Genomic DNA, 25,674 nt, shown 5'->3' with positions numbered 1-25,674 from the left:
CACAACTCAGATAACCCTCACGGCCTATGATACTGCCACTGCACAATGAATGCCTACACTTAGAAAAAAGGAAATCCTATACTTTATGACATGGATGGACCTTGAGGGCATTATGCTAAGATGGACAAGCCAGAAGGAACAAATACTGCATGGTATGGTATCACCTTATATGTGGAATCTAAAACATATTTAAATAAGTCACGCTCATAGAAACAGGGTAGAAAAGTGGTTGTCAGTGGCTGGGGTGTGGGAAATAGGGAGAGGTTGGTAAAAAGGTTAACTATCAGATGAATGAGGTCTGAGGTTCTAATGTAAAAGATGGTGACTATATTTGATAACATTGTATTCTATAATTGAAATTTGCTTAGAGGACAGAACTTATATGTTCTCACACATAATAAAAGGGAAATAAGTGAGGTGATAGTTGTGTTAATTAACTAAAGAGGGGACTCTTCACAATGGATACATGTATCAAATTACCACAATTTACACATTAAATATTTTATAATTTTGACAATTAAAATTCAATAAAGCTGAATTTAAATATATATGTATAGCATTAAAATATTTATCTTGAAAAAGCAAAGAGACCAGGTGAGTAGTCTGGGAAAGGGGAAATAATATCTGAGTGTTGAAGTTGACAGGTGTTCTGGAGAGATACTCGGGTGTGTGCACTATGTAAATACTCATCTATTATACCGTGTAATTTGTACCCTTTTAGGCTGCATTTTTATTCCAACAAAAAGTGTTCACGGTGGGAGAGTCAGAAATGAGGTAGAGAAAGACCAATAAGAAATTGTAAAAAGGTAATATCTCTCTCTCTCTCTCTCTCTCTCTCTCTCTCTCTCTATATATATATATATATATATATATATATATATATATATATATATATAATCATATTGGGAGGCATTTAATATCCAACATAATTATACTGGTCTATCTATAGATAGATAGATAGATAGATAGATAGATAGATAGATAGATAGATCGATCATATTGGGAGGCATTTAATATCCAACATAATTATACTGGTTTATATAAAGTGAATAGATCTCAGAAATAATACTTTTAAACTAATTGTCCAATACATGTTTAATCTAATACATACAGAAACTGAGAAAAGACCACCAAATGATTTTAACGTTGAAACCTAAATGTCCATCAATGGAAAAATGGATAAAGAAAATGTAGTATATACAATGGAATGTCATTTAGCCTTAAAAAGATGAAATTCCTACCATGTGCAACACCATGGATGAACCTTGGGAACATAATGTCAAATGAAAAAAGCCAATCATAGAAAGACACAAGCAGAATGATTTCACTTTTATGAGGTATGTAAAATAGTCAAACTCAGAAATAGACAGAGTGATCATTGCCAGGGGGTGGAGAGAGGGGGGAAAAGTGGTATAAAGTTTCAATTAAGAAGTTGTTAGCTTCTGTCAATAATATTGTTAGCTATATTTTGCTTATAGCTAACAATATTATTATATACTCAAAAACTTAAGAGTGGAGATCTCAAGTTAGGTGTTCTTACAATTAATTACTTTGAAGTTGAATTTTAATAACTTTTAGCAATAATTAAAAATAAATATGTAAACAATGCAACTGAGTATATCTCAGATTTTAAAGTTAGAATAAAATAATTTTTTTAGACATGTACTTCTTTTTCCTAAAGGAAGAATAAAGCTCAGCTTTTTCTAGGCACAACATATATCTGGCATCAGACGCCTTTAAGAAAATAAATAGAATTGAAGCAACTGGGGAGGAACCAGGAAACTTAGCCCTTGATTCAATTGGTCATCTGTAATCTGAGCTGGAAAGGAGGAATAGGAGCCAGTAGAAGAGAATAACCTGAAGGGTCCCTCTTGGAGTCCTGTGCCACACATTACTGAAGGGCAGAGCATCTCCTCTTCAGAAAAAAACAATAGACCTGGTGACCATACAGATTCCCCACTCACTGGAAGAGACACCAAAATGCTCCATGCAGCCCTTGCTACCTTAGCAAGTGAACCCCAAATTTAGGAAATCATGCTCATTAGCATACTAAAAAGTGATTTTATGGGCAGATAAAACACTAAATGTTAATTTTTTAAATTTATTTTTGCTAAGAGAAGAAAATTTTACATAGAGAAGACATAGGAAATTAACTTATTGACCTAACAAACAACCCACAAAAAACAACCAATTACTGATTTTCTTCCTACTATGTTCAAGTTGCTGGGCTGGGAGTTAATATGTTAAATTTTACTGCCCACATTTTATAGAAGATGAAATTGATGCTCAGGAGGGTTGCATATCTTGATTAAAGTCTTTCATCCGGTAATTGGTATTTGGATTTTAACACTGAGTTATCATAGGAAGATGTCTCCATGGAAATTTTTGCTAAGAATTTATATAAGTTGAATATTCCTGACACACAACTTCCGAATTGTGGAAAGTAAATTTTAACCATGAAATGTTTCTCTTTAGCAAAATGAAGATTATTTTATTAAGGAAATTGGATAATTTTTTAAAAATAGAGCTTATAAAATACTAAATTTGCCAAAGAAGATGTGTTTATGTAATATTGCTTTTTATTTTCTAAAAAAATTTAGCAGTGTAAGCGCAAACCAAATGTAAATAATATATATTTATTCTCTGACTATGCATATCTTTTTCTCATTGCAGAAGCAAATGACATAGGTATTTTGAAATAGATAACCAATGGCAGTATTTTGAATCACATTAAATGATTAAAAATTGTGAATCATAACCAATTTTTTACCTTTTGTTATTTCAGTACAGATGTCTGCATTCTTCAAACTTTACCTAATCTAAATCTGATCTGAAGAACAATTCTATGACAAGTGACTGATCAGGTTTGTGAATTACTTCATTCAATGATAGCTTGCTTTTATTAGGACTAAAATTTTTGTCTAATTCCCAAAGAATGAAGAAAAAAATTAGAATTTTAGCCACCAGCAAGCAGTAAGGAGGTGATTTGCTCACTTGTTTATTTATTTATTTTAATTCTAAACCATCTTTTATCTTTCTTGTGAAATTATGCCACATTGGCAGCTACCCACTCTGCTTACATATATGGTGGACATTAATATCACAAAGTATCATGAAGACAGTGAGGTTGAAAGGAGAAAGAAAATTGATACCTCTGGTTTAAGAAGAGAAGGCCTCAGCAGTTGTTGTTGCTGCCAAAGGAAATTAAAATAGAAAAAAGTTTAGAAAATAATTCAGATGGAAAACGTAGATTATAACTGAAGAGAGAGAAAAAAAAAGGTGACAGCTTAAAACTGGTTACCTTGGGATTATAATTCATTATTCATGTGATAGCTACCAACAGCATTAAATAATATTTTGACTCCTTACATTGGAAGACGAATTAATAAGTTGTTTTAATCTCATCACAACATCAAAGTTAAACTTAATAATTTTCTTGGTTTGAGCTTCACAGTATGGTGTCATTTGGGGTTCTAAAAGAACTTTAAATGTCAAACAATTCTTCTTAACAAATTGAACCTCATTTTAAATTGCCCCTCTATTTTTCTCCCCAATCACATATAATCAGGTTCATTAGGAAGAAGGGTAGAGATCACAAAATAATGATATATTCATCATTATATTCAAGACATGCTTTGAATTTTTCTCTTTACCAAAATGTGGATTGCCTGCACTCAAGCATTAAGCGTGTCTTCAGAAATGCTTTTGTGATTAGGGATATTGCCCTTCCTCAGATTTGACAGGAATCACTGTATTTGCCCCTTTCACCCATATTATTTTAAAGAAAACATAGTCACTATTGGTCTGTTTCAGGATAATTTGTACTTTAATCAGATGGGAGAAGAATTAACAATTCAAATGTTGGGGGAAATAGTTATGCAACGGGAATCTTAAAGTAAGCAGTGGGAAAATGGGCAGGGAAGTTCTGAGATACTTCCACTCCCACCAATGAACCAACTGTTTGAAATGGCCAATAGAATGACTATTTGATTAAGCAGATAAGAGTTTCCATGATAGAGTTGTTAGTGAGTTAGTCTACTTGAAGGTATTCACTGTACAGGGTGGGAAATTTAAGTTAGAGGTATTCTGGTTCAACTTGTTATTTTTTATAATTATCCCCCAAACCAGTTATTGTTAAAGTCATTCACCTTAATTTTCAAATAATTTAGAACTTACATATCCTAAAACATTAGCCAATTAGGTCAGATGCTTATTTTATTCTCTTAAAAGAGAAATTGTACATACTGGGTTCTAAGTGACTTCATTGATGGTACCACGTATAGTGAGGCCAGCCTAAATACTTTTGACCAGAATGCCCAGCTCTTCGTGGTAGACTGAGTACCAAATTAGCACAATAGAGAAGCCAGAGTTTTACAGTCTTATTAAATTTTTTTCCCCCTGAGATCTTAAGCTCTACTGTGATAGAATGGAGCCTTGGACTGGTAAATAGAATAAAAGTCAAGTCATGCTACAGTTTCCAAATTAGATTTATAGACAAATAATTTTGGGGAAATCTCACAATATTAAGTAATAGGAATTCAGGAAAAACTAATGAGTCCCTAAAAAGGTAAGCAATTGATTTTTGTTCACCATTGAATAATAGACTTAAAATCCCCAAACAAAGAAGCAACACATATAAGAGAAAGGAAATAGTATACCATAGTTACAAGTTTTGTTTAAAAAATTACCCTGTTTTTGGAAAAAAAATATAAATCAGTCCTTGATATTATATAACACCATAATGCCCTTACCTCCGATGAATAACCTCTCCTGCAAGGCAGAAACGAAGAAATCAATATTAAAGATCTTGCCTTCTTAGGTTAAATAAAATTATAGGTAATGGTGTTTAAAAAAATCTGAGAAAAACTGAGAAGGTAATTTTTACTAAAAATTATCTCAGTAGGAAATATATTTTGTGGCAGCATCAAACAGGAGGATCAAAGTTTCCTACCTGAATTATTAAAAACAATTATCAGCCTAACCATGTGAACTCCAAAACATAATCAATTTTATCACAGTGGTGTACAATAACACAATTGATTCTGTTGTGATCAATTGGAATGAACAATATTTGACATCTCTGTCCTAGATGTCTTGATACATATAAAATACTCACTTGGGGATAGATGTGTTTTATACATTTATATCGGTTCAGAATAAAAAATATATCTCTCTATGGCTAGCATATATGCTCCCAAGTGTTTGTAAGATGGTTTTGTTTGTATCAGTTTATTCTAAAAATAGAGAATGCAAAATATTACTAACTTTTGAGAGTTAATTATACCTAAAGTGTTAATTATATTATTAGACATGAAACAAAAAAAGTTTTTAGAGATGTAAGAGCCAAATGTTCAATTTTACATAAAAATTTATAAAGTTATTGGACCATAAGTTGGTGAAACATTTGACTGTACTTGAGAGGAAAAAGGTATAGAATGCATTTAATGTCACTAATTATGAATATTTTAAACATATTTATTAGAGTTGACCTAAAGCATTAAACTGGTGCTGTTGACCATGCCAAATGGAATTAAACAACTAGCTTCAATGAAGATTTGTTATGAGGTAAGTACATAGCTTTCTAAAGTCCAATGAAACAACCTCTGTAGAAAACTTTAATTACAAGGCCTTCACAAACTAAATCTACTTATCTGCAAGCATCTTTAGTGGTTACGGCATTGCTGATTGAAATGGTTGGTCATATAATAATAGTTACTTAATCCAATCAGCAATTTATTATTTGTAATAGTTCTGTGGTGAGATTTACAGGGTGCTTATGTGGTTCTGCAAGTAGTTATGGTAATAATTCTCCTAGTACCATGGTCGGCAAACTGCGGCTTGCGAGCCACATGCGGCTCTTTGGCCCCTTGAGTGTGGCTCTTCCACAAAATACCACGGCCTGGGCGAGTCTATTTTGAAGAAGTGGCGTTAGAAGAAGTTTAAGTTTAAAAAATTTGGCTCTCAAAAGAAATTGCAATCATTGTACTGTTGATATTTGGCTCTGTTGACTAATGAGTTTGCCGACCACTGTCCTAGAACATTTAGAAGTTTAGACACTTTCAACTTTTACTAAATTTGTATCTTTCAGAGATAAATATAGAAAGCTCATATTTATATTTTTAATATCAATGCATAATATAAAATGCCCAACCAAAGCTGGATTTTATTTTCTAAGATATTTAAACTGCCTCTTTTCTTTAGCAGTTTCTATAAATGTGGCAAATAAAATATCAATAGATGAACACTACTCTTCCATTAATTTTTTGTTGCATTTAGTGATTTGTATTGTTTTAGTTCAAAGGCAAAAAACTTAGAAGAGGTATACAACAGAATCAATATGTATAATTATCTGTGTGCTTTCAATTAACATGACACTCTGTTAATTTCTATAAAACCAGTCATATGATATGGGTATATATTTCTGTGTAGTTTATATCTAATGTGTACTAATTCATTTTATATCATTTGTGTGTATTATAGCTTACTTTTTAAAGGAAGGAAGCTGTCTAGTAACCTGTCTGTGGTACTTTAATAAGGTATCTAATATAATTCTTTATGCACTAATTGAAGCATAATAAATCAGCAGGGAAAAAGGTGCTTTTTTTAGAGTCTGGTTGTCAGTTTGTGGAGGCTTAAGGATTGAGGAGAGAAAAAAACATTCTGTCATATTCAAAGAATATTAGGATAATAGGTGTCATGTAGAAGATTTTCCAATTGGCTTTTAAGATGAAGATGAGAATATCTAAATATAATGTGTCAAAATGGGACTAAATATAAAACATGGGTATGGGTGTTCCATTTGAAAAGTATAAAATACTAATACATTTTAAGATTATATAAGTATTATAATAATGTTATAGAAAAGGACAATGTGACATTTTGGTAAGGTTACAGGTAAAATCGTTATTTAGATTTCTTAGAATATTTCTTTGGTAATTATTTACAGATTTAATTATTAAAGATATCTAAGGAATTAAGGAATTTCTTTTATGTTTCCAAGAAGTTGATACAAAGTAGCTTAAAAACACACACACTCACATTAAAGGCATACACAATTGAGAATAATACCTTGTCAGACTCCGCCAAAAAGTACAAGTTCTCATGCATAAGACCAGCTGCCAACAAAAACTCCAACTGAAGTTATTCAGTGAAAGAGAGAAAAAAATCATATGCAAGAACCCCAAGAAAGAAATTACTCTTGATTTGGATGAAAGGAATCTGAAGCAGAGGAACTAATAAAAATAATTAAACTTACAAATTGTTTTTGATCTGGTATTATTAATTAGGGAGGTCAGACTAAATTCTTGAAGAAATATCACATAATATAAGAGATGAACAAAACCTTTGATATGATACATTGTTGGTCCCTGAACCTAAATATACTTACTTGATAATGTTAATTATCAAGCAAGACTTTTGCCTAGATGTTGGAATTGTGCTTTAATCTGTGCAAACTTATATCTTCCTAAAATATGAACATTACAGAGTAAAACAAATGATTACACTTGTATTCAAAGTGGGGATTTCCAGTAAACAAAATTAATTCATGTGTTCGATAGGAAAAACAAAGTGATTACTTGATGTTTAAGTGTAGCTTTCATTAAGAAGGTAGGAAGGTAGTACTTAGCTGATGCCTTTAAGAATTTAACAAATTGAACTCTAACATAAACAACTACTACAACTATAGAAATTTTTGTCTAGAGTACAAATTTTTGTCTTCTTTGCCTAAAACAAACAGTTAAGGCCTATATAAAACTGGTAATAGTCCACCAGATATATTTCCTCTTGATTTCTATTTAAACTTTTTATATACTATAGGTTCAATTTGAATAATTCATCCATAGTAATTAATAGTAGTTAGGAATTATACCATAATGCCCTCTTCTAAAAAATTAATAGATAAGCATGTTTTATGTTTTTGATAAATTAATATTTATAATTTTCACCAGTGAAATACTAAATTCATTCTAGATACGCATTTGTAGACATTTACTTAACCTTCTTTTGATGAATCTGATTCAAATTTATTAAACAGGAGATAAATATTTTCTTTGAAGGAGCCTCATAATAAAATTATAATTAAAGAGATGATGTAATAATGTGGACAAGCGAAACTAAAGAGCACTTTAAACATCTGTGGAAACAATGAAATGTCTTACAAAAGTCAACAACTCAAGATTTATTTTCATTATAAAGAAGGAAAAAGAAAGCACAATGAGAAATAAATAGCTAAGACAGCAATTGAAAAAAAGTAAAAGGTTTATCAAATGTATAAGCATACTAGTAAGATAAAAGCAAGCCAGAGTAAAGGATGTTCTCATAAGAAAATAGATGACTACATCTTATAGCACCTGGGTTTTATTTTGGAATACCATTAATGTCTGTCATCTCCTATGTTTTAAGGTAAATAACATTTAATTTGGTAGTATTTTTTCTTACCAAATGCAAAAGCTTCAAGGAAATTACAGAACCTATGATATTTTTTAGTTTCTTTGTAACAATCTGCTTTTTTCTTGGAGCACTCATATAAAACTATGGTGAAAAGTAAAAGTTACTGCATTAACAGGATAAACAAGTCATTGTTTTAAATTGGATATCTAACTTTCATGCCCATATAGTCCCATTAAAAAAAGTAGATTGAAATTACTTACTTTTTAAATAAATGTAGACAAATAATGCTACTTCGTAGTTAAGAAAATTAAGGTAAATCTATGAGTTAGTAATGATGAGGTTAATAATATTTTAAATTAAAAGTGAGGAAAAAACAGTATTGCATTGAGTTTAGGGAAAAGAATGGAATCTTCTTTAACGTCCAAATTTGCCTCCACTCGAAGACTATGTTCAAAAGAGTTGTTCAGTTAAAACAGGAAAAGCAACATTACAGTGAAGTAGATTGAGTGTGAGATTGTTTTTCAAATTCCTCAACAATATTGTGCAAATTCTCCTGGTTGTGTCCAGATGTTATTTCCATTTTTGTCATCTCTGAAGGGTAATTAATTTCAAGTTTTGGAATGTGTGTTGGGGGATAGTTTTTTTCTATATGACTGTACATATTAGCTACTGACTTTTCAAGTTCTGCTAAGTTTTTAACATGTTTGAGGATTCCTTTTGGTTCTCTTTGAGGATCTGCATGGCATACTGTTGTTGATGTTGATAGCTGTCCCACAGAGGACTGTATTTCCTTGGCTGGTGTCACATTGACAGTGTGTTTAACAGCTGGTACAGAAACACACTTAGTGGACAAACCTGAAGTTGAAGGAGGGAGTGGAGAAGGAAAAGGGGGAGGTGGTGGAGGAAGAGAAGGATGTGGGGGGAGAAGAGAGAGAGGAGGAGAAGGGGGAACAGGAAGTGGAGGAATAGGAGAAGGACTAGAAGGAGGAGAAGGACAGGAAAGAGCAAAAGGAGTAAGAATAAGAGGAGGGGGAAGGGGTGGGGGGAAGGGAGGAGGAGAGATGTTTGGTGGATGGGGAGGATTTTCGAAAATGTTCTTGGTTTCAATAGTCAACATACAACTGGGTGTCTCTCTCCTAAAGAGTGGAGCATTTAAAACGCACGACATTGAAGGAGAAAGTTCTAAGGAACAGTCAGCAGGAGAAATGATGACATTAGGTTCTGATCTAAGTTCCACAGTTCTTGAGACAGTTGGCAGAGTAGAGAATGTGGAATGAGACCAAGGGGAAGAAAATGAAGAGTCTGAAGATAGAGATTTCAGCTGTTCTGTTCCTTGCGTGGTCCGTGATTCACCTTGCCGTGCCTCTTTTTCTGTTACACTTGTATCTTCAGCTATGAGCAAGGGATTGCTGCTACCTCTTTTGTGTGGATATGGTTCAGTGCTTTCATTTTCCGCTTTCTGCCTGTTGCTTTGCCACTGATCCAGATCTATGGTTTCCGGTCTATTGGGAAGTTCCCACTTTGGTCTCTTAGGTAAACAGAACGTCTGATTCCATATCCTTTGAATCTTTTTTCGTGGGCCCCTCAGAGACTCATTCTTGGCTTGCGTTCTTGGTAAAATAGAGCCTATAGAATCTGTTCTTAGTGAAAAGTCTGAATTTGTTGATCTTTGATCTACATTTTCCTTATAAAGGGTACTGTGGGTATTTAAGGCATCCTCATCAGATATCAATGTGAATTTTCTTGCAGACGTGGGCTGGCTGTTCTTTAGTGATCCTTCTACATAAGCCTGCTCGTGAGCCTCAACAGTATTGGAAGAAAAGGGCATCACCACGTGCTGATGTTTCTTGTCTTCTGAGACTGACTTACTTCCCCTGCTTTGTTGGAAATGGTAGAGAAGGTAAAGACTTGAAAGAAAAGAAGATAATGAAATGTAAGGAAACAGGTTGTGCCATAGCTTTCATGAGAAAGATGTTTTTATGGTTCTCATTACGACTTCAAAATATAAAATGCCAAATAACACTAATCTATTGAAGCAAAACATTGCTTTGATGTCCCTGTTCTCAAAAAGACAGGACAGAAAAGCTTGAGAGCTGTGAGTAGCATAAGAAATATTCATTTTTTGCCAAAATGTATCAATCTGTACACTGATTTTCCCCCCAATTATTTTGATACAGCAAAGGATCCATGACCACACATAACAGTTCTCTCATGTATAAATCATAATTCTCCAAAATTGCAGACTAGCATTTTGGTTAATGGTTGCATGTCCTTTGCTTGGTTGAGGATGCTCAGAGCTAACTGTTTTGGGGAAAGGATCCTTGGCTGTATCTGATTCATAACTGTCCATTATCTCTCATCTCAGTAATTCTGTCCTGGAACTAAAAGTACTTCCTTTGCTGAGATAAATCCCTGCAAGAGAATACAGAAATGTCTTTCCTATTCTCCAGATTCAGAGAATTAAAATCCCCAAGCACAAGTGAGAGAATTTCTCTTGCAGCAGATTTCAAAATCACAATTGAGAAATTGAATTTACATCAGAATCTTGACAGGGATTATTTTCTTCTACTTAAGTTTTGCTTAATCAGTTTAAAAACATATATTTTAGAAACAAGGGAGGAACTGTTGATATTTCTTTTGAACATGACCTGGGTCAAATTTTAGTCAAGACTCGTTTTACTGAAAAAAAATTATGTTAATGAAATATAGTTTTGATATCACTGGAAAATGTTCTCATATATGGAACTGAGTCATAGTGCTGTTCATCATAAATAAAACTGAATAAATCAAAGGGCACTTGGATGAGAACATTGGGACCCTTTGCTCGAAAGTTCAGAGTGACAGATTTATTTTTGTTATTGCTTACCATTTCCCCACATAAAAGAAGTTAAAAGGGAAATATTTTGAATAAAATAAAATAGCCACACTGAAAAATTAAGATGACAGGTGAATCAATAAAATGATATATAAAGCCAAAGTTGTTATTGTGACACTTTGTAAAGCAAGATACAAGCTGCAAGGAAGGATTCTCACAAGTGGACTCAGGGTACCAGGACCACCTGAATAATTTGGAAAGTGCAGACAACATAGATTGACAGGAAACACTTAAAGTCCTTTTTAAAAATGGGTTTGACATTATATAGTAGATGTTTTTGTGTAGATCTGTTCTTGGATTAATTTTTCTTGGAAACAATTATCTATATAATGATATCACTTGATTGAAAGATAAAATATATAAATGAAAAGCAAGAACTTTGAAACTCCTCTTAGTAGACACAGGTACTATCAGTGAAACACTACTTTTGGTATCTTTAAACTCATGAGATTTCAAGATATCAAAAGTGAATGAGGTGTGAAAGATATGACTTCTATTTAAAAGAAAATGGCTCCACAGTAAAAGATGAAGGTTACTGTTGATAGAATAAAACAGTACTTGATCTATTTGATTGCATCCTTTTTTAATGCCTTTGAATTAGAATAATATTATTTACTTACTCATGCCTATGTATCCAGAGGTAAGAAAGAGAAAACATGTGACAGAAAAAAAGAAGTTTTAACTATAGTTAATTTGAAATGATTATGAAAATACTAACAGGAACTAGACTTAAGCACTTAATAACTATACCCAAAAAAGAAAATGCATGTTTTTCTATTTTCTTTGTATTTATTCATTAGAATAATATGTAATGTTTTAGATAAAACCATATGGCATTTACTTGGTTATCTTATCATATAAAAGTATATCTAGCTATCTTGTAAACATAGGTAAAATTCACTTCTATTAAACATGAATAATTTCACTCCTAAAACAGAAAATTTAAATAAGATTCTAAAAATTGCATCTATGTTCTACCTGAACAATAGGTCCACACTGATTTATAAATAAGACGCAGTATTTCTTGGAAGAAAGTAAGTATGCAAATACCATACTCTTAATGACTATTACAGAGTAATTATTGAATCTACATGAAGTTATTACTTCTTGAAGTTTTTCTAGGAAATGACCTTTGATAGTTTTAAAAACATTTGTCTATAATTCATTTTTCTAGTAACTTATGATTAGAATCCCTGTAAAAAGTTTAGATAATTTAAAAATTGGTTAAAGATAATTAAATTGTAGAACTTAAAATACTTCAATAAACATATATTAGAATAGTAAAATCCTCTAATATATCAATAATTTTTCAAATAAAAACAGGCCCTTAAGTGCTGCTATTTGAAAATTATCACCATTAAACTATATTGATTTCAGATGATGTTACTGTATATCTGCTTTTGTTTAAAAAAATGGATATATATCCTTTATTAATTTCATATAAAACATACTTAAGTTTATACCTCAATCTTTTTTTGGTTTCTAAACATTTTTGCTAGAAAAAGATGGTTAATCAAATCATATTGGCTCAATTCCTAAATTCACCAATGAGACCATTGTTTTCAACTTAGAAAACAAAATATATTTAAGGCATAACTCCGCTATTATTATTTTAGAAATAAGCATTAAAATGTTTTAATTTTAGCATTATACAACATTAATACAGTTAACATTTTAAAAACTATTCTTAATATAATCTTGTGAAATTGTATTAATGTAGCAAATAATATTGATGTTAAATGTTTAAAAATGGTTTCCCCATTGAAAGGTAAGTTTTACAATATTTGAGGCTTGCTTTATTCCTACTAGTAAATGCTAAAAATGTAACAGTAGAATGTGTTTAAGAACCTCAACTTGAACCAATTCCAGTTAATAAAAGGTTTTCTGGATTTAATTTTATCATATTCAACATTTTATAATATCCTTAGTTATTTTGCATCCAGAAAGTTACCTTTGAATTTTAAAAATACAGTCAAGTTAAAAATCTCCAGTCTTTTAAAAAGAATTTAAAAGTCTCTTTCAAAAATAATGATTTAATATTGCTTAGCGTTTCCAAATAGTATAGAGGAAATATTAACCTATTACAGTAGTCTCTTTTGAGAAGAATATGATAAAATAATCTTCTAAAAGTGATTTGGGTATTTAATATTTAATTATTTACTTTAATTCAGATTTCAGCTATTCCATTTTATCAATTGTAAAATAGTATGTTCAAAAAGTCTATGACTTTAGACCAGGGGTCCTCACACTTTTTAAACAGGGGGCCAGTTCACTGTCCCTCAGATCTTTGGAGGGCCGGACTATAGTTTAAAAAAAAAACTATGAACAAATTCCTATGCACACTGCACCTATCTTATTTTGAAGTAAAAAAAAACAAAACGGCAAGAATACCCGCATGTGGCCCGCGGGCCGTAGTTTGAGGACGCCTGCTTTAGACAATAGAATTGTTTTATGTTACCAAGCAGGAGTTGGCTTTTGATGCCAAATCAGGAATTACTATATTATGACAGTGCTGTATTCTCATTTTCTATGACAAACACTTCTTTCAGAATCAATTTGAGACTAAATATAATGCTCAAGCTTTTTGTCTGGAAATGACTCCTCATATTGAATACTTTTTTTCTCTGTCTCAGTTTTTAAAAATATTCTTTGGTTATTTGTGTTTTAACTTCTCGGGTTCTTAACAATTTTCTGATTTAAAAAAAATCTAAGAAAGTAGACTGCAAATTGCATTTTTCACATCAAATTGAAACTAAATACTCACCACACCGAATCAGTCAGAACGCATTTACTTCTAAAAGGCCCTGAAAGTTCTACTTACATTGTGCTGTCCCCAACTTCTTCATAGAGATGTGCACCCGGAGGTGGCGGTGCTGGAGGGGCGGCCGCTGGGGCAGGAGCTGCTGGCTTGGGAGGGGGCATCGCGGCAGCAGCAGCTTGGAGGCGTGCTGTCTTGGTGCACTCGGCTTGGCGTCTTTAGTAAAGTAAGCATGTTTTTGTAAAACTATTTTAGAAATCATATGCTTAGCAATAGGCTGACTTTTAACAATAATGTACAGTTATCAGAGAAACTACCCAGTAAAACGAAACAAAACTTTTATACCAGTCTTTGAACTTACAAACGGATATAATTACAAAAGTATCCCCACAGGATATTCACAAATACTCCCTCAGAGTTCTTGAAAATATTTACCCCTTGATAACAGGTAGAATTCATTTGAAATATCTGTAAAGTTAAATGATAATATTAAAGGGTGAGAGCAAAACATTTATAAGAATGTGATTGACAATTGGTAGTTGTTTAATGGATCTTTCATAATGTGAGGCAGATAGAAGATATATAATTGTGTTTTATCTTTCACCTATTTAAGAATAATTTTATTTAAAATTATTTGAAATATTTTTGACATGAGTTTACAGAGGCTGTGTAGGAGGGAGATTTGGCTAGCTCTTATTCCTTTAGCTACCTAGGAAAGCCTGTCATTCTTGCATTAGAGCAAGGCTGTTCTTTTTTACCGTCCTGCACACTGATTCCCAATTCCTTCCTCAAAACCAAGATCTCAAGGGTAGAAGCTATCCGAGCAAACTCTCTTTTTCACATTTCCTCCAGATACATCTAATTGTGTAAAACCAGCTCAATTCTATGTATACAAACCACAAGGAAATTTGAACTAAAAATCATATACCTACTGCAAATACAAAGCAGACAAATAAAATATGGTTTGGGGCAGGTTGACTACTTTAAAAGTATTCTCTGGGGCTTCTCTTTTCATATTACATAAAATTATGAGCAATATATTAGTCATCATACTTACACTTTAAACCTGTTTGGGAAAGCAATGGGTAAGAAGAAAAAGAGAGAAAGTTGCATTAAAATATTGCATTCATAATATTCTAATATTTGATTTATTCTAAATTATGAATAATTTATTGGCCAGACTCTGACACAGATTTAATGACATAGTACTGAAACTTTCAATTCAGAAAGTGAAAATGGTGAGCACTTTAATATTACTGTCAAAGTCATATAAACTGTTAAAATATTTATTAGACAAAACAAAGAAATGAACTAAATTGAATAAGAAAAATTGTATTAAAATATGGGTTTGTGAATTTCAACTTTGATAGGGAAATATTAAAAATGTGATCTTTATAACCAGCTCCTTGGTTTACTGTGCTTGAAGACTGCAAAAGGAATAGAGGAGCGAAGCCGGAGGACTAATGGTGTGAGGGATCCCCTTCGTCTCTCCCCTTTAAGTTTCAACAAAGAATTCCCTGCTCAACACACAAACCCTTGAGAGATCTGCATATTGAAACATAAAGGTGCGCAAGTGGGGGTGAACTAGAGAGGCAGCAAGGGAGAGGGGCTCAAGGAGCCATGGATGCAGCCCTGCAGCATGGAGGTCACTGCGGCTGGGCCTGGAGAGGGGCGGGATCAGGTTGTTGCTGGCCCTCCCCTTCAGCTGGGGAGAGCAGAGAGATTTGGTGAGCATTCCTACAGGAGTGGACAGTGCTCGCTGCAGCTGAGCCCCGTGACCCAGGCAGAGAGGAAGCACAAAGGTGTGGCCACAGTTGTCTGAAAATGGCATTCCAGACAGAAAAACAAAGCTATGGAGCCTGCCCACCTCCCTTTCACCTCCCAGAGCTTTGCTCCCTTCACCCTTTGTGGCAGGGCACATTACCTGCCAACACCAGAACTGGTACTACAGAAACACTTTTTTCCCTGAGCGAAGGACACAACCTACAACTCATTCCAGGATCTGGTGGAGGCACAGGGGGGGGATGACACAGGTGTTTGTTCATTGCCACTGCTAGGAAGGAAAAGCAACAAAGGAGGTGCTGGGTTCCCCCATCCATACCCACACATAATGGCTGCCGGCAGTATCTGGCTGCAAGGGAAAGCACTGGGACTTTACAGACTTGGACCCCCATCACCCACGGCATTCCCCTGGGTCCCTAAGACCTGGGTGACTATCTCAGGAGAGGCGCCCATCTCCCCAGGGAGCACATGTCATTTCCCACCATTTGACAGAGATCTGAACAGGCAGAGAAGTGCAGAAACATGTGGTTCAACATCTACTGAAAAAAATAGACTTCTCATCAGTCTACTAGAGAAATGCCACTCAGACATAGGTGTCTAGATAGAGAAGGAACCCATCAAAAACCACGCATAACCAAAGGAAGGAGGCAACTCATTAAGAAAATGAAAAATCTCCAGAAAATAAATTTAAACACATGGAAATACGGGCTTTAAATGACAGATAACTTAATATTGAGTCTGAAAAAACTAAACGAGATGCAAAAAGCAAACAAACCAAAACAACCCCACACAGATGGGCAGTTTAATGAACTCAGAAGCAAAATCAATGAACAAAACAAGTATTTTACCCATAATAAGCCAGAAATAAAGCACCTATGTATATGGGCAAATAATTTTTGACAAATAAGCCAAAAATACAACGGAAAAAAGAAAGCCTCTTTAGTAAATAGTGCTGGGAAAATTGGAAAGCCACATGCAATAAAGTGAAACTAGACTACAGTTTGTCCCCATGTACAAAAGTTAATCCAAAATGTATCAAAGACCTTTATATAAGATCTGAATAAGTTATTAGAAGGAAACATGGGATAGTAAACTTATAAATCTTGATCTTAGAAAGACTTTATGAATTTGACCCCAAAGGCAAGGGAAGTAAAAGTGAAAGTAAATGAATGGGATTATATCAAACTAAAAAGCTGCTGCATAGCAAAAGAAACTTCCAATAAAACAAAAAGGCAACCAACTGAATGGGAGATGATATTTGCAAGCAACAACTCCAACAAGGCGCTGATATCCAAAATATATAAAAGAACTCATACAACTCAACAAACACTAAATCTAATTTTAAAATGGACAGAGGACTTGAACAGACACTTCTCCCAAAACTATATACAAATAGCCAACAAATACATAAAAAAGATGGTCAACTTCACTATCAGGGAAATGCAAATCAAAACTACAGTGAGATACCATCTCACACCTCATAGAATGGCTATTCAACAAGACAATAATAAGTGTTGGAGAGGGTGTGGAGAAAAAGGAACCCTGGTGGGAGTGTAAACTGGTACAACCACTATGGAGGTTCCTAAACAAATTAAGAATAGAGGTACCCTATGACCCAGCAAACCCTATTCTGGTTTGTATCTGAAAAATTTGAAAACATTTATTCACGAAGATATATGCACCCCTATATTCACTGCAGTGTTATTCACAGTGGCCTAGATATGGAAACCTTTAATAAATGATTGAAGCAAGAAGATGTGGTACATATATGCAATTATTAAATGTGGTACAAATGTTCAAATGTTAGGCATCTTAATTTTTTTTTTAATTTCAGACACTGAGTTTAATATCCAGTTTTTGTTCACTGCACTGTGTGTCAAATAAAATTTCCTCAATGATAATATTGCTAGTAGGATATAACAAAGTTCTTTTGGAAATAGTTGAATAAAACAGGGTAGCTACAATGTAAACTACATTTAACATGATTATTAACATTTGGTTGATAGCTTAATAATTTAAAACAATTTATCCAGTATTAAGTGTTTCATTGGCTTTAAATATGGCATAACAATTGATTTGTTAAGGATGCATGGAACTCCAATACGTATATCACCCTAAGTGTTATATTTGCTCTTCACATTACTTTTGTGATTGAAAATAGTCCTATAGCAGCTTGATGTACAGCATACTTTTTAACTTTAAGATTGGAATGATCTTTTCTTATTTAACTCAAAAGGAAATTCTCAGTGTTAGAGAACAAAGACAATAGTAAAATAATATGCAAGAACTTTCCCTGTAGGTATTTTAAATGATGAATAGCAGTTCTACCATTATTTCTTAGTGTTTGTTACAACAGCACTTTATATGATGTATTATTCTTTTTTACTTATTTTTATTTTGTGGCACCCACAGGGCTACCTCTCTTCTTAACCCATTTCCCAATATTCTCACCGAACATTGAGCATCCATGAATACTTACTGTCTGTAGCTGACCAAAACCACCAAGACGGCAGGGATACAGCAGAGGATAATGATGAAGGCCAGAGCCAGCAAGGCCCCTTCTGTGTAGCCCAGACTTTCTCCTCGCTTCTTAATGCTGGTCACTGCCTCTGGCGTCCGGATCTCCAGAATGCGTCCTCCTTCCCCATAATGCGGTTGAAAGTCTTTATTGATATCCAGCAGTTTGCCATCCAAGAATCTTTATTGTTAAATAAATAGTAAAATAAATAATATTAAAATAAAATCTTTTGCAAATCTTCTAATATTTTAAATGAAACATAAACTCAGAGTCTTATGAATTAAAAAAACATATAAAAAAGAGTAATTACATGTCTATGTACGCATCAACATTATTAATAACAATGACCCTTAATATCACTATGTTGAGATTATTCACATTATTATGTTATTCTGGTGGAATCTATAATAATAAAAGCATAATATACTAATTAGACCGGACATCCTTCCGGACAAAGCCGGGCTGCGAGGGAAGCCCGGGTCCCGAGTGCCAGAGGGAAGCCTGTGCCGGCAGCCGGGGGAAGGAAGGCCTACTCTTGCATGAATTTCATGCATCGGGCCTCTAGTATTGTAATAAATAAGCTGTTCTGTCTTTTGCCCCACCAAAATTCCTGGAAAACATTAAAAAAGTCTCTTATAAGTCCTATAATATTAATGCAACATTTGTATCCTTAATACCATAAAACTATAACATGTCTTAGGCATTTTTCTTTTTGATTATATTTATTAATAAAGGTCAACTATCTTACTATAGAACATTGGAAAACACAAAATATTTCAAAAAGCAACACTGTTCATAGGCCCACAATGCAAAGACAACCCCAGCTAACATTTTGGTATACTCAAACCTAACTTTTTTAATAAGTATTAATAAATATTTTTATATAATTGTGATTCTATATAGAATATGCAAAGCAAACATTAATTTAGAAATATATTTCTTAATATCAAAATAGCATACTTTGGTTTGAAATGTGAAAAAAGATGAAAATGGGTTCACATTTCACCATTAAATGGTAATCAAAGATGTCAAACTTGTACATTTTATACTTTTCAACACATTTTATTCTAATTTTCTGAGTGATTTTGCTGATTTTAAATCTAGTTAATACATTGCTCAGAAATATTCCATATAGAAAAAAATAGAGAGATGGCTGCCATCACATATGAATCCCACCAGGTAGCTTCTTAGTCTTCCCTACTTAATAAATCTAATGGATTAGATAATTCAATTTTAGTTCTAAGCTACTCCTATTTGTACTTATTTTCTTGCTATAATATAAAGCAACTAAGATTTTTTTATAAATATGCTTTTGTAGATAAGCAATATACTCTATAGCAATTTACCTAGGTTATTTTTATACATGCTAAAATAATATAATAAAGGTTTAACTATTGCTCCAAGTACTAGAATAGGATGGAATGCTAAAACTTTTTGTTTCAACCATTTATCAAAGAAAGTAATAAATTCCAAATGAAGTATAGACCTAGAGTTATTTAAAAGGAAATACTATATTTATTAGAAACGGAAAGGTCAGAAGGAGAGTAAGACCATTAACTGCAAAGAAAATTGTACCCCTATTGTGCAGAATCTATTGAGAAATCACAATTCTTTTGGATTCCTGATTTAATATCCAATCACCTAAAGGAAGATCTCAGTCTTTTTACACTAAAACAGCTAATTTTTTAAGATATTTATTTTGATTTATTTACCAATTTAGGTAAATTTTTAATTTTTTACCAGAAGAGTTGATTGTTGAACCCATATCTGATTTACAAAATTTTTATTTTTGCTTTATACATACAAAACAACTTGCCTAGGTAAAGTATTCTTGAATCAATATTTTTCCTTAAAATTTTATAAATTTGATTTGTCTTTGATATTTTACATGCAGGTGGAATGTGTAAGGCTTATCTAATTTTATTCCTTTATAATCAGCAATTTTTATTTCTGTTTCAATGGTTTTACTTTTAAAGGACATTTGAGAGCATTTTCATTGATTTTACGTGTACTAGAATAAAATCTCTTATTTGTATTTTCAGTTTTTAATTCTGTGATAACTACTGCAATTTTTACTTAAAGGGTACCTGCAAAGATCAGGTTGTATCTTAATTGACCTCTAAATAGATTCTTATCTCTTCATGATTTGTATATCTTTTCTTATCTTGTTGTTAATATGCTATGAACTTCTCATGTATATACTTCCCGATGCCAAATTATTTTTCAGATTATTTTTCTTTTCTAGCAACGTTGAATCCAGACTCTCAGTGGATTTTAGATTTTCACCCTGAAGTGGGAAAATTAGCCCCAAGAAACTTCAGGCTTTTGTTTTATACTTTTTTTTCTGATTTCAGGACTAAGAATTCTGCTATCTCCTAAAACTACATTAATCTCTGAATAAATAATTGAATTGTTTCTCCCTGGAATGTGTGCTAACCCAAACCCAGTCAGTGTGAGCGGAGGAATGGCATATTCCACTTGGCCTGTTGTTGGAGAGGATAGATTCTCTCCATTCTTTCCTGGAGTTCTTTTAGTTGAAAGAGGGGAAGGGTTCAGGGCATGTAAAATACATACACCATTTCACAATCTCCTACCATCTTGCTTTCCACTAAAAATGGTAAATTATTCCCAATGGTTCCAGTAGGAGAATATTTCGAGAGATATATAGTCTCCGAGTCATCAATATATTATTTGCTTTTCAGCATTTATTACTGATTCCATTTTCCCCTCTGCTTACTCATCCTAGAAAGTAAATAGATCTGTCAAATTCAACAACATGAAGAAATGTGACATTCTCTTTATTCTCATCCAATTTACTTAGTTGCTGCTTAAAAGGGTGAGGCAAACACATCTCATCCCAGGATCATGCCTATATTAATTGATCACTGCTCTGTTCCTAAGATGAGATAAATTCCTAAACCAAATTGCACGTCTTCTGACTCAGTCAACTGATGGATCATGTACCAACGTGTATTCCTTCTCCATTTACTTGCGTGGGACACCACTTTCAAAGTACCTTGTGTTCACCAGCAGTTTACCCTGCATTTTACCATGATAATGCTGGTGTTGTAATGTACATGTTTGATATAGAAATAAAAGAGAAGGTGAGGAGAAGGTACTCTGTACTTCACAGAAACTCACACCTAACAGTAGAGGGGCAGCTGCCTATTTCCCTAGTAGGTACACAATCTGGGTCCCTAAAACAGGTTTATAGAATGGACAATGGTTAGCACATTTGCCCACACACATTCCACTTGGATAAGGTTGATTTGTTTAATTAAGCAAGTCAGGTAGACCACTGTACAATACAAAATTATTTTAACTACATTCTAATAATTAGTTTTTTCATCTAATTGAATTTTCAATATTCTAAATTTAAGGTTATTTTTTCTGGATTCAGGAAGCTGAAAGAAGCTTTATCAGAGTTTGATAGATTCTATTATAAAGTATAAGTATGGTTAAACACTATATTTTAAACATGGTTTGTAGAATACACAGGCTTTCTCTATCTTCTTCATCTCTCATTTACCATCTGGAGAGATTAGTGCTAAACAGGCTGGATGTATAAGAAAAGTACACAAGCTAAAACTATATGTGCTCTTTTAAAATAATTAGTTTTATTTTTAACTAATATAATCTGTTCTGAATGTAGTTTATTTTAAATCTGTTCATCAACAAAGTTTCATTGCTCCTATTTTAGAAACAATGAAATAGTGACTTAATACCATCTTAATTTTTAAATTTATGCATTTTAATAAATGGATAGATATTTACTAAATAAATTTACCCACATATGAATATATATGCAAATTTGTATATGCAGATATTTCTGTATATGTTATTTAGTGTATATAAAGAAAAATAAATTCTGAAATTATGAATATTGAAACATGTATTTATGAACACACAAATCTAAAATAAGTGAATATATGCATATGATCATATATCAATATATATTTTTCAACTAAAAATGTGTTTCAATTTAGGTAAGAACTACATTTTAAGAATCTGTTGGACACTAGGTGTCACTAGATTAAAGTAGAAGCTTTAACATTAAAAAATATTAAACTGTTCTGTAATAACTTCCAAGGAAGAATATGTAGTAGCATTTTGTTTCAGATTCCATATTTTCTTTGTTTTTAGGATTTATAACTCAAATATTCAAATTCACATCAGGATAAAATATAACATAGGGTATGGCCTTAGATGGAAGTAATTAATCCCCCACCTCAAGTCAAGGGAAAAATCAGATACTAATTTTTTTGCTGATTCAGTAAGACCTTGAAGAAAGCAAGATTTGTTCTTAAAATGTAAACCTACTGATAATGTTGAAGGCAAATTGCCTCTTTAAGAAAGAATCTGTACTTGCTTCCTAAACATCCGGGGCCTTGGAGCAAGAGTGGGAGCTGATATGCGCTGATCTCAATAAAAGGCCACTTGTTCATAAGTATAATGGACCTTCTGATGCCAAAAGGAAAAAAGACCCTCTGAAGTCACTCTATCCCATGCTTGGACCTGAAAACTTCCAGGTGTGAGGACCCTAGGTATTGTGTCTTGGAATATTTTTGCTTAGACTTCACTTTCAACAACAGTTTGGTGGGTTTTAAACTTTAAGTACTTATACTCATAGCTTTAAATCAGGATTATCTATGGGTGATATTGTAACTAGAAAACTATTACCGACAATAAAATTACTTACTTAAAAAGCTCTTTTCTGTCGATGGCTCTATTGGTTTGAGGGTCGATTGCATAGACGGTCAAGTCGCACTTGCTGTAATCTTCTAGAGAAAAGGCATCTCCGTGCCGGCGAGCACCAATGGACTCCACCACAACTTTGGCACCAGGAATTTGCTCCTGAACATAGCGATCCAAAATCCTATCAATCAAACAGAGTATGCACATGACATTCTGATAGGCTTTCTGGGGGGAAAATTAACTCTCAACTTGAAATGACATTTAGTAAATGAAAAATGATGACAGCCTAGTTTTTTGCTAATGTTTACTGAATATGAACCCTTGAAAAAAATTCTCTATATTTTTTCAGCATTTAATTCACAATGATGCTGGAAGCCTAGTAAGATAGAAGGAGGTCACCAACCATGTCCTATTTAAGTCTTGGCTTTTTGAATTTATGATACCATTTGAGCTTTTACTTAGCTCATGGAAAATGCCAACTGTGTTGTACAAATAAAGCTGTCTATGCTTTATAGGAGCCATGGGGTCTTAGAACTCCTGAGTTCATATGGTTAATGTGGTAAACTACACTTCCCATAGGATTTTGTGATATAGAGCACACAGCTATATGCTAAGGTGCAGGACTAGGATACCTTTGTTCCTAAGGGTATGAAGATCCTTTAGGGGATTATAGGAATGGGAGAATGTAGAGTTATGTTGCTAAGGCAAGTTTACCAGGTTAAGATAAAAATATTGCATGGAAATATCATAAGCTGTTCAGGTGAATATAAACAACTAAAAGATATATCATTGGGTATGAAATCAGTAATATTCAATAGAAAAGACAAAATAAATGTTAACCTATAGGCAATTTTTTAGAAAATACACTTTTTTTAAAAAATTACATGACTTGATGTTAATTGAAAGTACAAATTATTGCCATATAAGTATTTGTTTTTACGTTACCACAAGTGGCAATTTCCTTAATGATCTTTCCCTTATTAAAAACTTTATATTACTAATCCTTATAGGTTAATACTAGCATGCATATTTTAAATATTAATACACATAAATGTGAATTAATTTAATAACTATACATGACAAATATTTTAAAACATTATCTATAGATTCAACACTCCTTTTGGAGTTCATGCTCTAAGGCATTTTGGGGTAGGGAGGGGGAACATTTTGAATTCCTTTGATACATCAGAAAATACCTTTTATTTCAGATGCCAAAATTGACCTGCTTTCTGCTCCATTAAAAAAAATGTTGCCTAGAATTGATTGTGTGCTTGATTTGCCCAATTAAAAGAACAACAAGTATTAAACTTCGGAAGAAATGGCTGTACCATTGAACACAAGCCTATGACGTGCACATTGTGGGGCATTGCCAATAATAGCGAAATGCTTTGTTTGTGGGTTTTAAAATTTGCATAAAACAGCATGGTTAAAGTCTCTCTTGGTGAAGTACTAGTCATTCTTTTCCTTTTGTCTCACCACCTCATACCTGGGGTCTCTCTGCCTCACGGTATCTTTGTGATGTGATGAGACTCTTACTGAAGAATAAGCAAAAGAAGACGTGGGAACAAGTAGGAGGAGTAAATCCATTCATTCATCAAATACTAGTTAGGAGTTGAATGCAGCCTGCCTGGGAACCTGAAAGGAATGGCTGCAAGACTTGGACTGCAGTCATCCAGCCTGATTCAGGGTACTTTTCTTAAAGGCTTATGCTCACTTAAAAAAAAGAGAGGGCTTGAAGTCAAACCACACTATACTCCTGACATTTTATAGGAGGCACAGATAGTAATAACATAGTGATAAAGAGCACAGAGGTCTGACTTAAATTTTTAGCTCCTTTACTTATCAATAGCATAACCTTAGGCAAGTAATTTTCAGCTCTTAAACTCTTGTTTCCTTAAGTAAAAAAATGAAGAAATCATTTACTGCATGGTACCACTGTGTGCATTAAATGAGTGAAACCTTTTACTCTGAAATCTATGCAGTTTTTAGCACATAGTAATTGTTACATACAATATAATAATAATTATTAATTTAGCCTAATTTTTGCATTTATATGCTTCTCCCCTGTTTCTAATTCATTCCACTTTTAAAGATCATTCTTTGTTTAAAGGAAAACATAAAGGAGAGACTAAAGCGTAGAGATCAATGTATGATGCTTTACTATCTTTCTTGAAGTGGGCATAGACATTCTTAAAAGAGGGTAAGGTCTTTACAGAATTCCGGCGGCTTCTTCCTATCATCTGTTTTGTTGAATATGGAGGACAAATTCCCCCTCTGCTTCATCTCAGTTACCTTGAACTACCTGAATTGTTTCTTGGCGAAGCCCAGTGTTTTGCACCTGAGGGAAAGTTTTTATGGTGGCAGTGGTATCACCACACTGTTAGATAATATGGTGTTAAAGCTGGCTAACATCTCAAAAAAGAGTAGGGTTTCCTACACATGACCACTGGTTTCCACAAACACTGATGAAATTTTAGGTCTATAATGTGGAGAAAACTGCATTCCATTCCAATGCAAAAGGAGTAATAGTAACAATAGAGACATATTTGTTAAATACAATATTCTGCAAAAGTTCCTGAAACATCATAAATTTTCCACTGTGGCCCACACATATCTTAGTCCCCACTTACACATGACCTTGACCTCTACCTGCTC

The 25,674-nt window shown here is 33.2% G+C and overlaps 1 protein-coding gene across 1 annotated transcript in view; it reads right to left on the bottom strand.

The window, feature by feature from the left end:
- The window catches only part of PCDH15 (protocadherin related 15), a gene marked incomplete at its 3' end in the record, with an annotated part of 650,107 nt that overhangs the window by 7,046 nt on the left and 617,387 nt on the right, over nucleotides 1–25,674 (bottom strand). Inside the window, exons 29-34 of the mRNA XM_079793021.1 lie at nucleotides 23,024–23,200; nucleotides 18,286–18,504; nucleotides 14,088–14,240; nucleotides 7,069–7,134; nucleotides 4,752–4,770; nucleotides 3,153–3,191 (exon numbers count right to left, since the gene is read on the bottom strand). Coding sequence (XP_079649147.1) covers nucleotides 3,153–3,191; nucleotides 4,752–4,770; nucleotides 7,069–7,134; nucleotides 14,088–14,240; nucleotides 18,286–18,504; nucleotides 23,024–23,200 — 673 coding nt within the window. The remainder of the gene's footprint in view (nucleotides 1–3,152; nucleotides 3,192–4,751; nucleotides 4,771–7,068; nucleotides 7,135–14,087; nucleotides 14,241–18,285; nucleotides 18,505–23,023; nucleotides 23,201–25,674) is intronic.

This window comes from Cnephaeus nilssonii (assembly GCF_951640355.1).
Source record: "Cnephaeus nilssonii genome assembly, chromosome: 16".
NCBI classification, from domain to species: domain Eukaryota; kingdom Metazoa; phylum Chordata; class Mammalia; order Chiroptera; family Vespertilionidae; genus Cnephaeus; species Cnephaeus nilssonii.
Note: the sequence above shows the minus strand (reverse complement) of the source record. Positions and strands in the feature narration are given on the sequence as shown.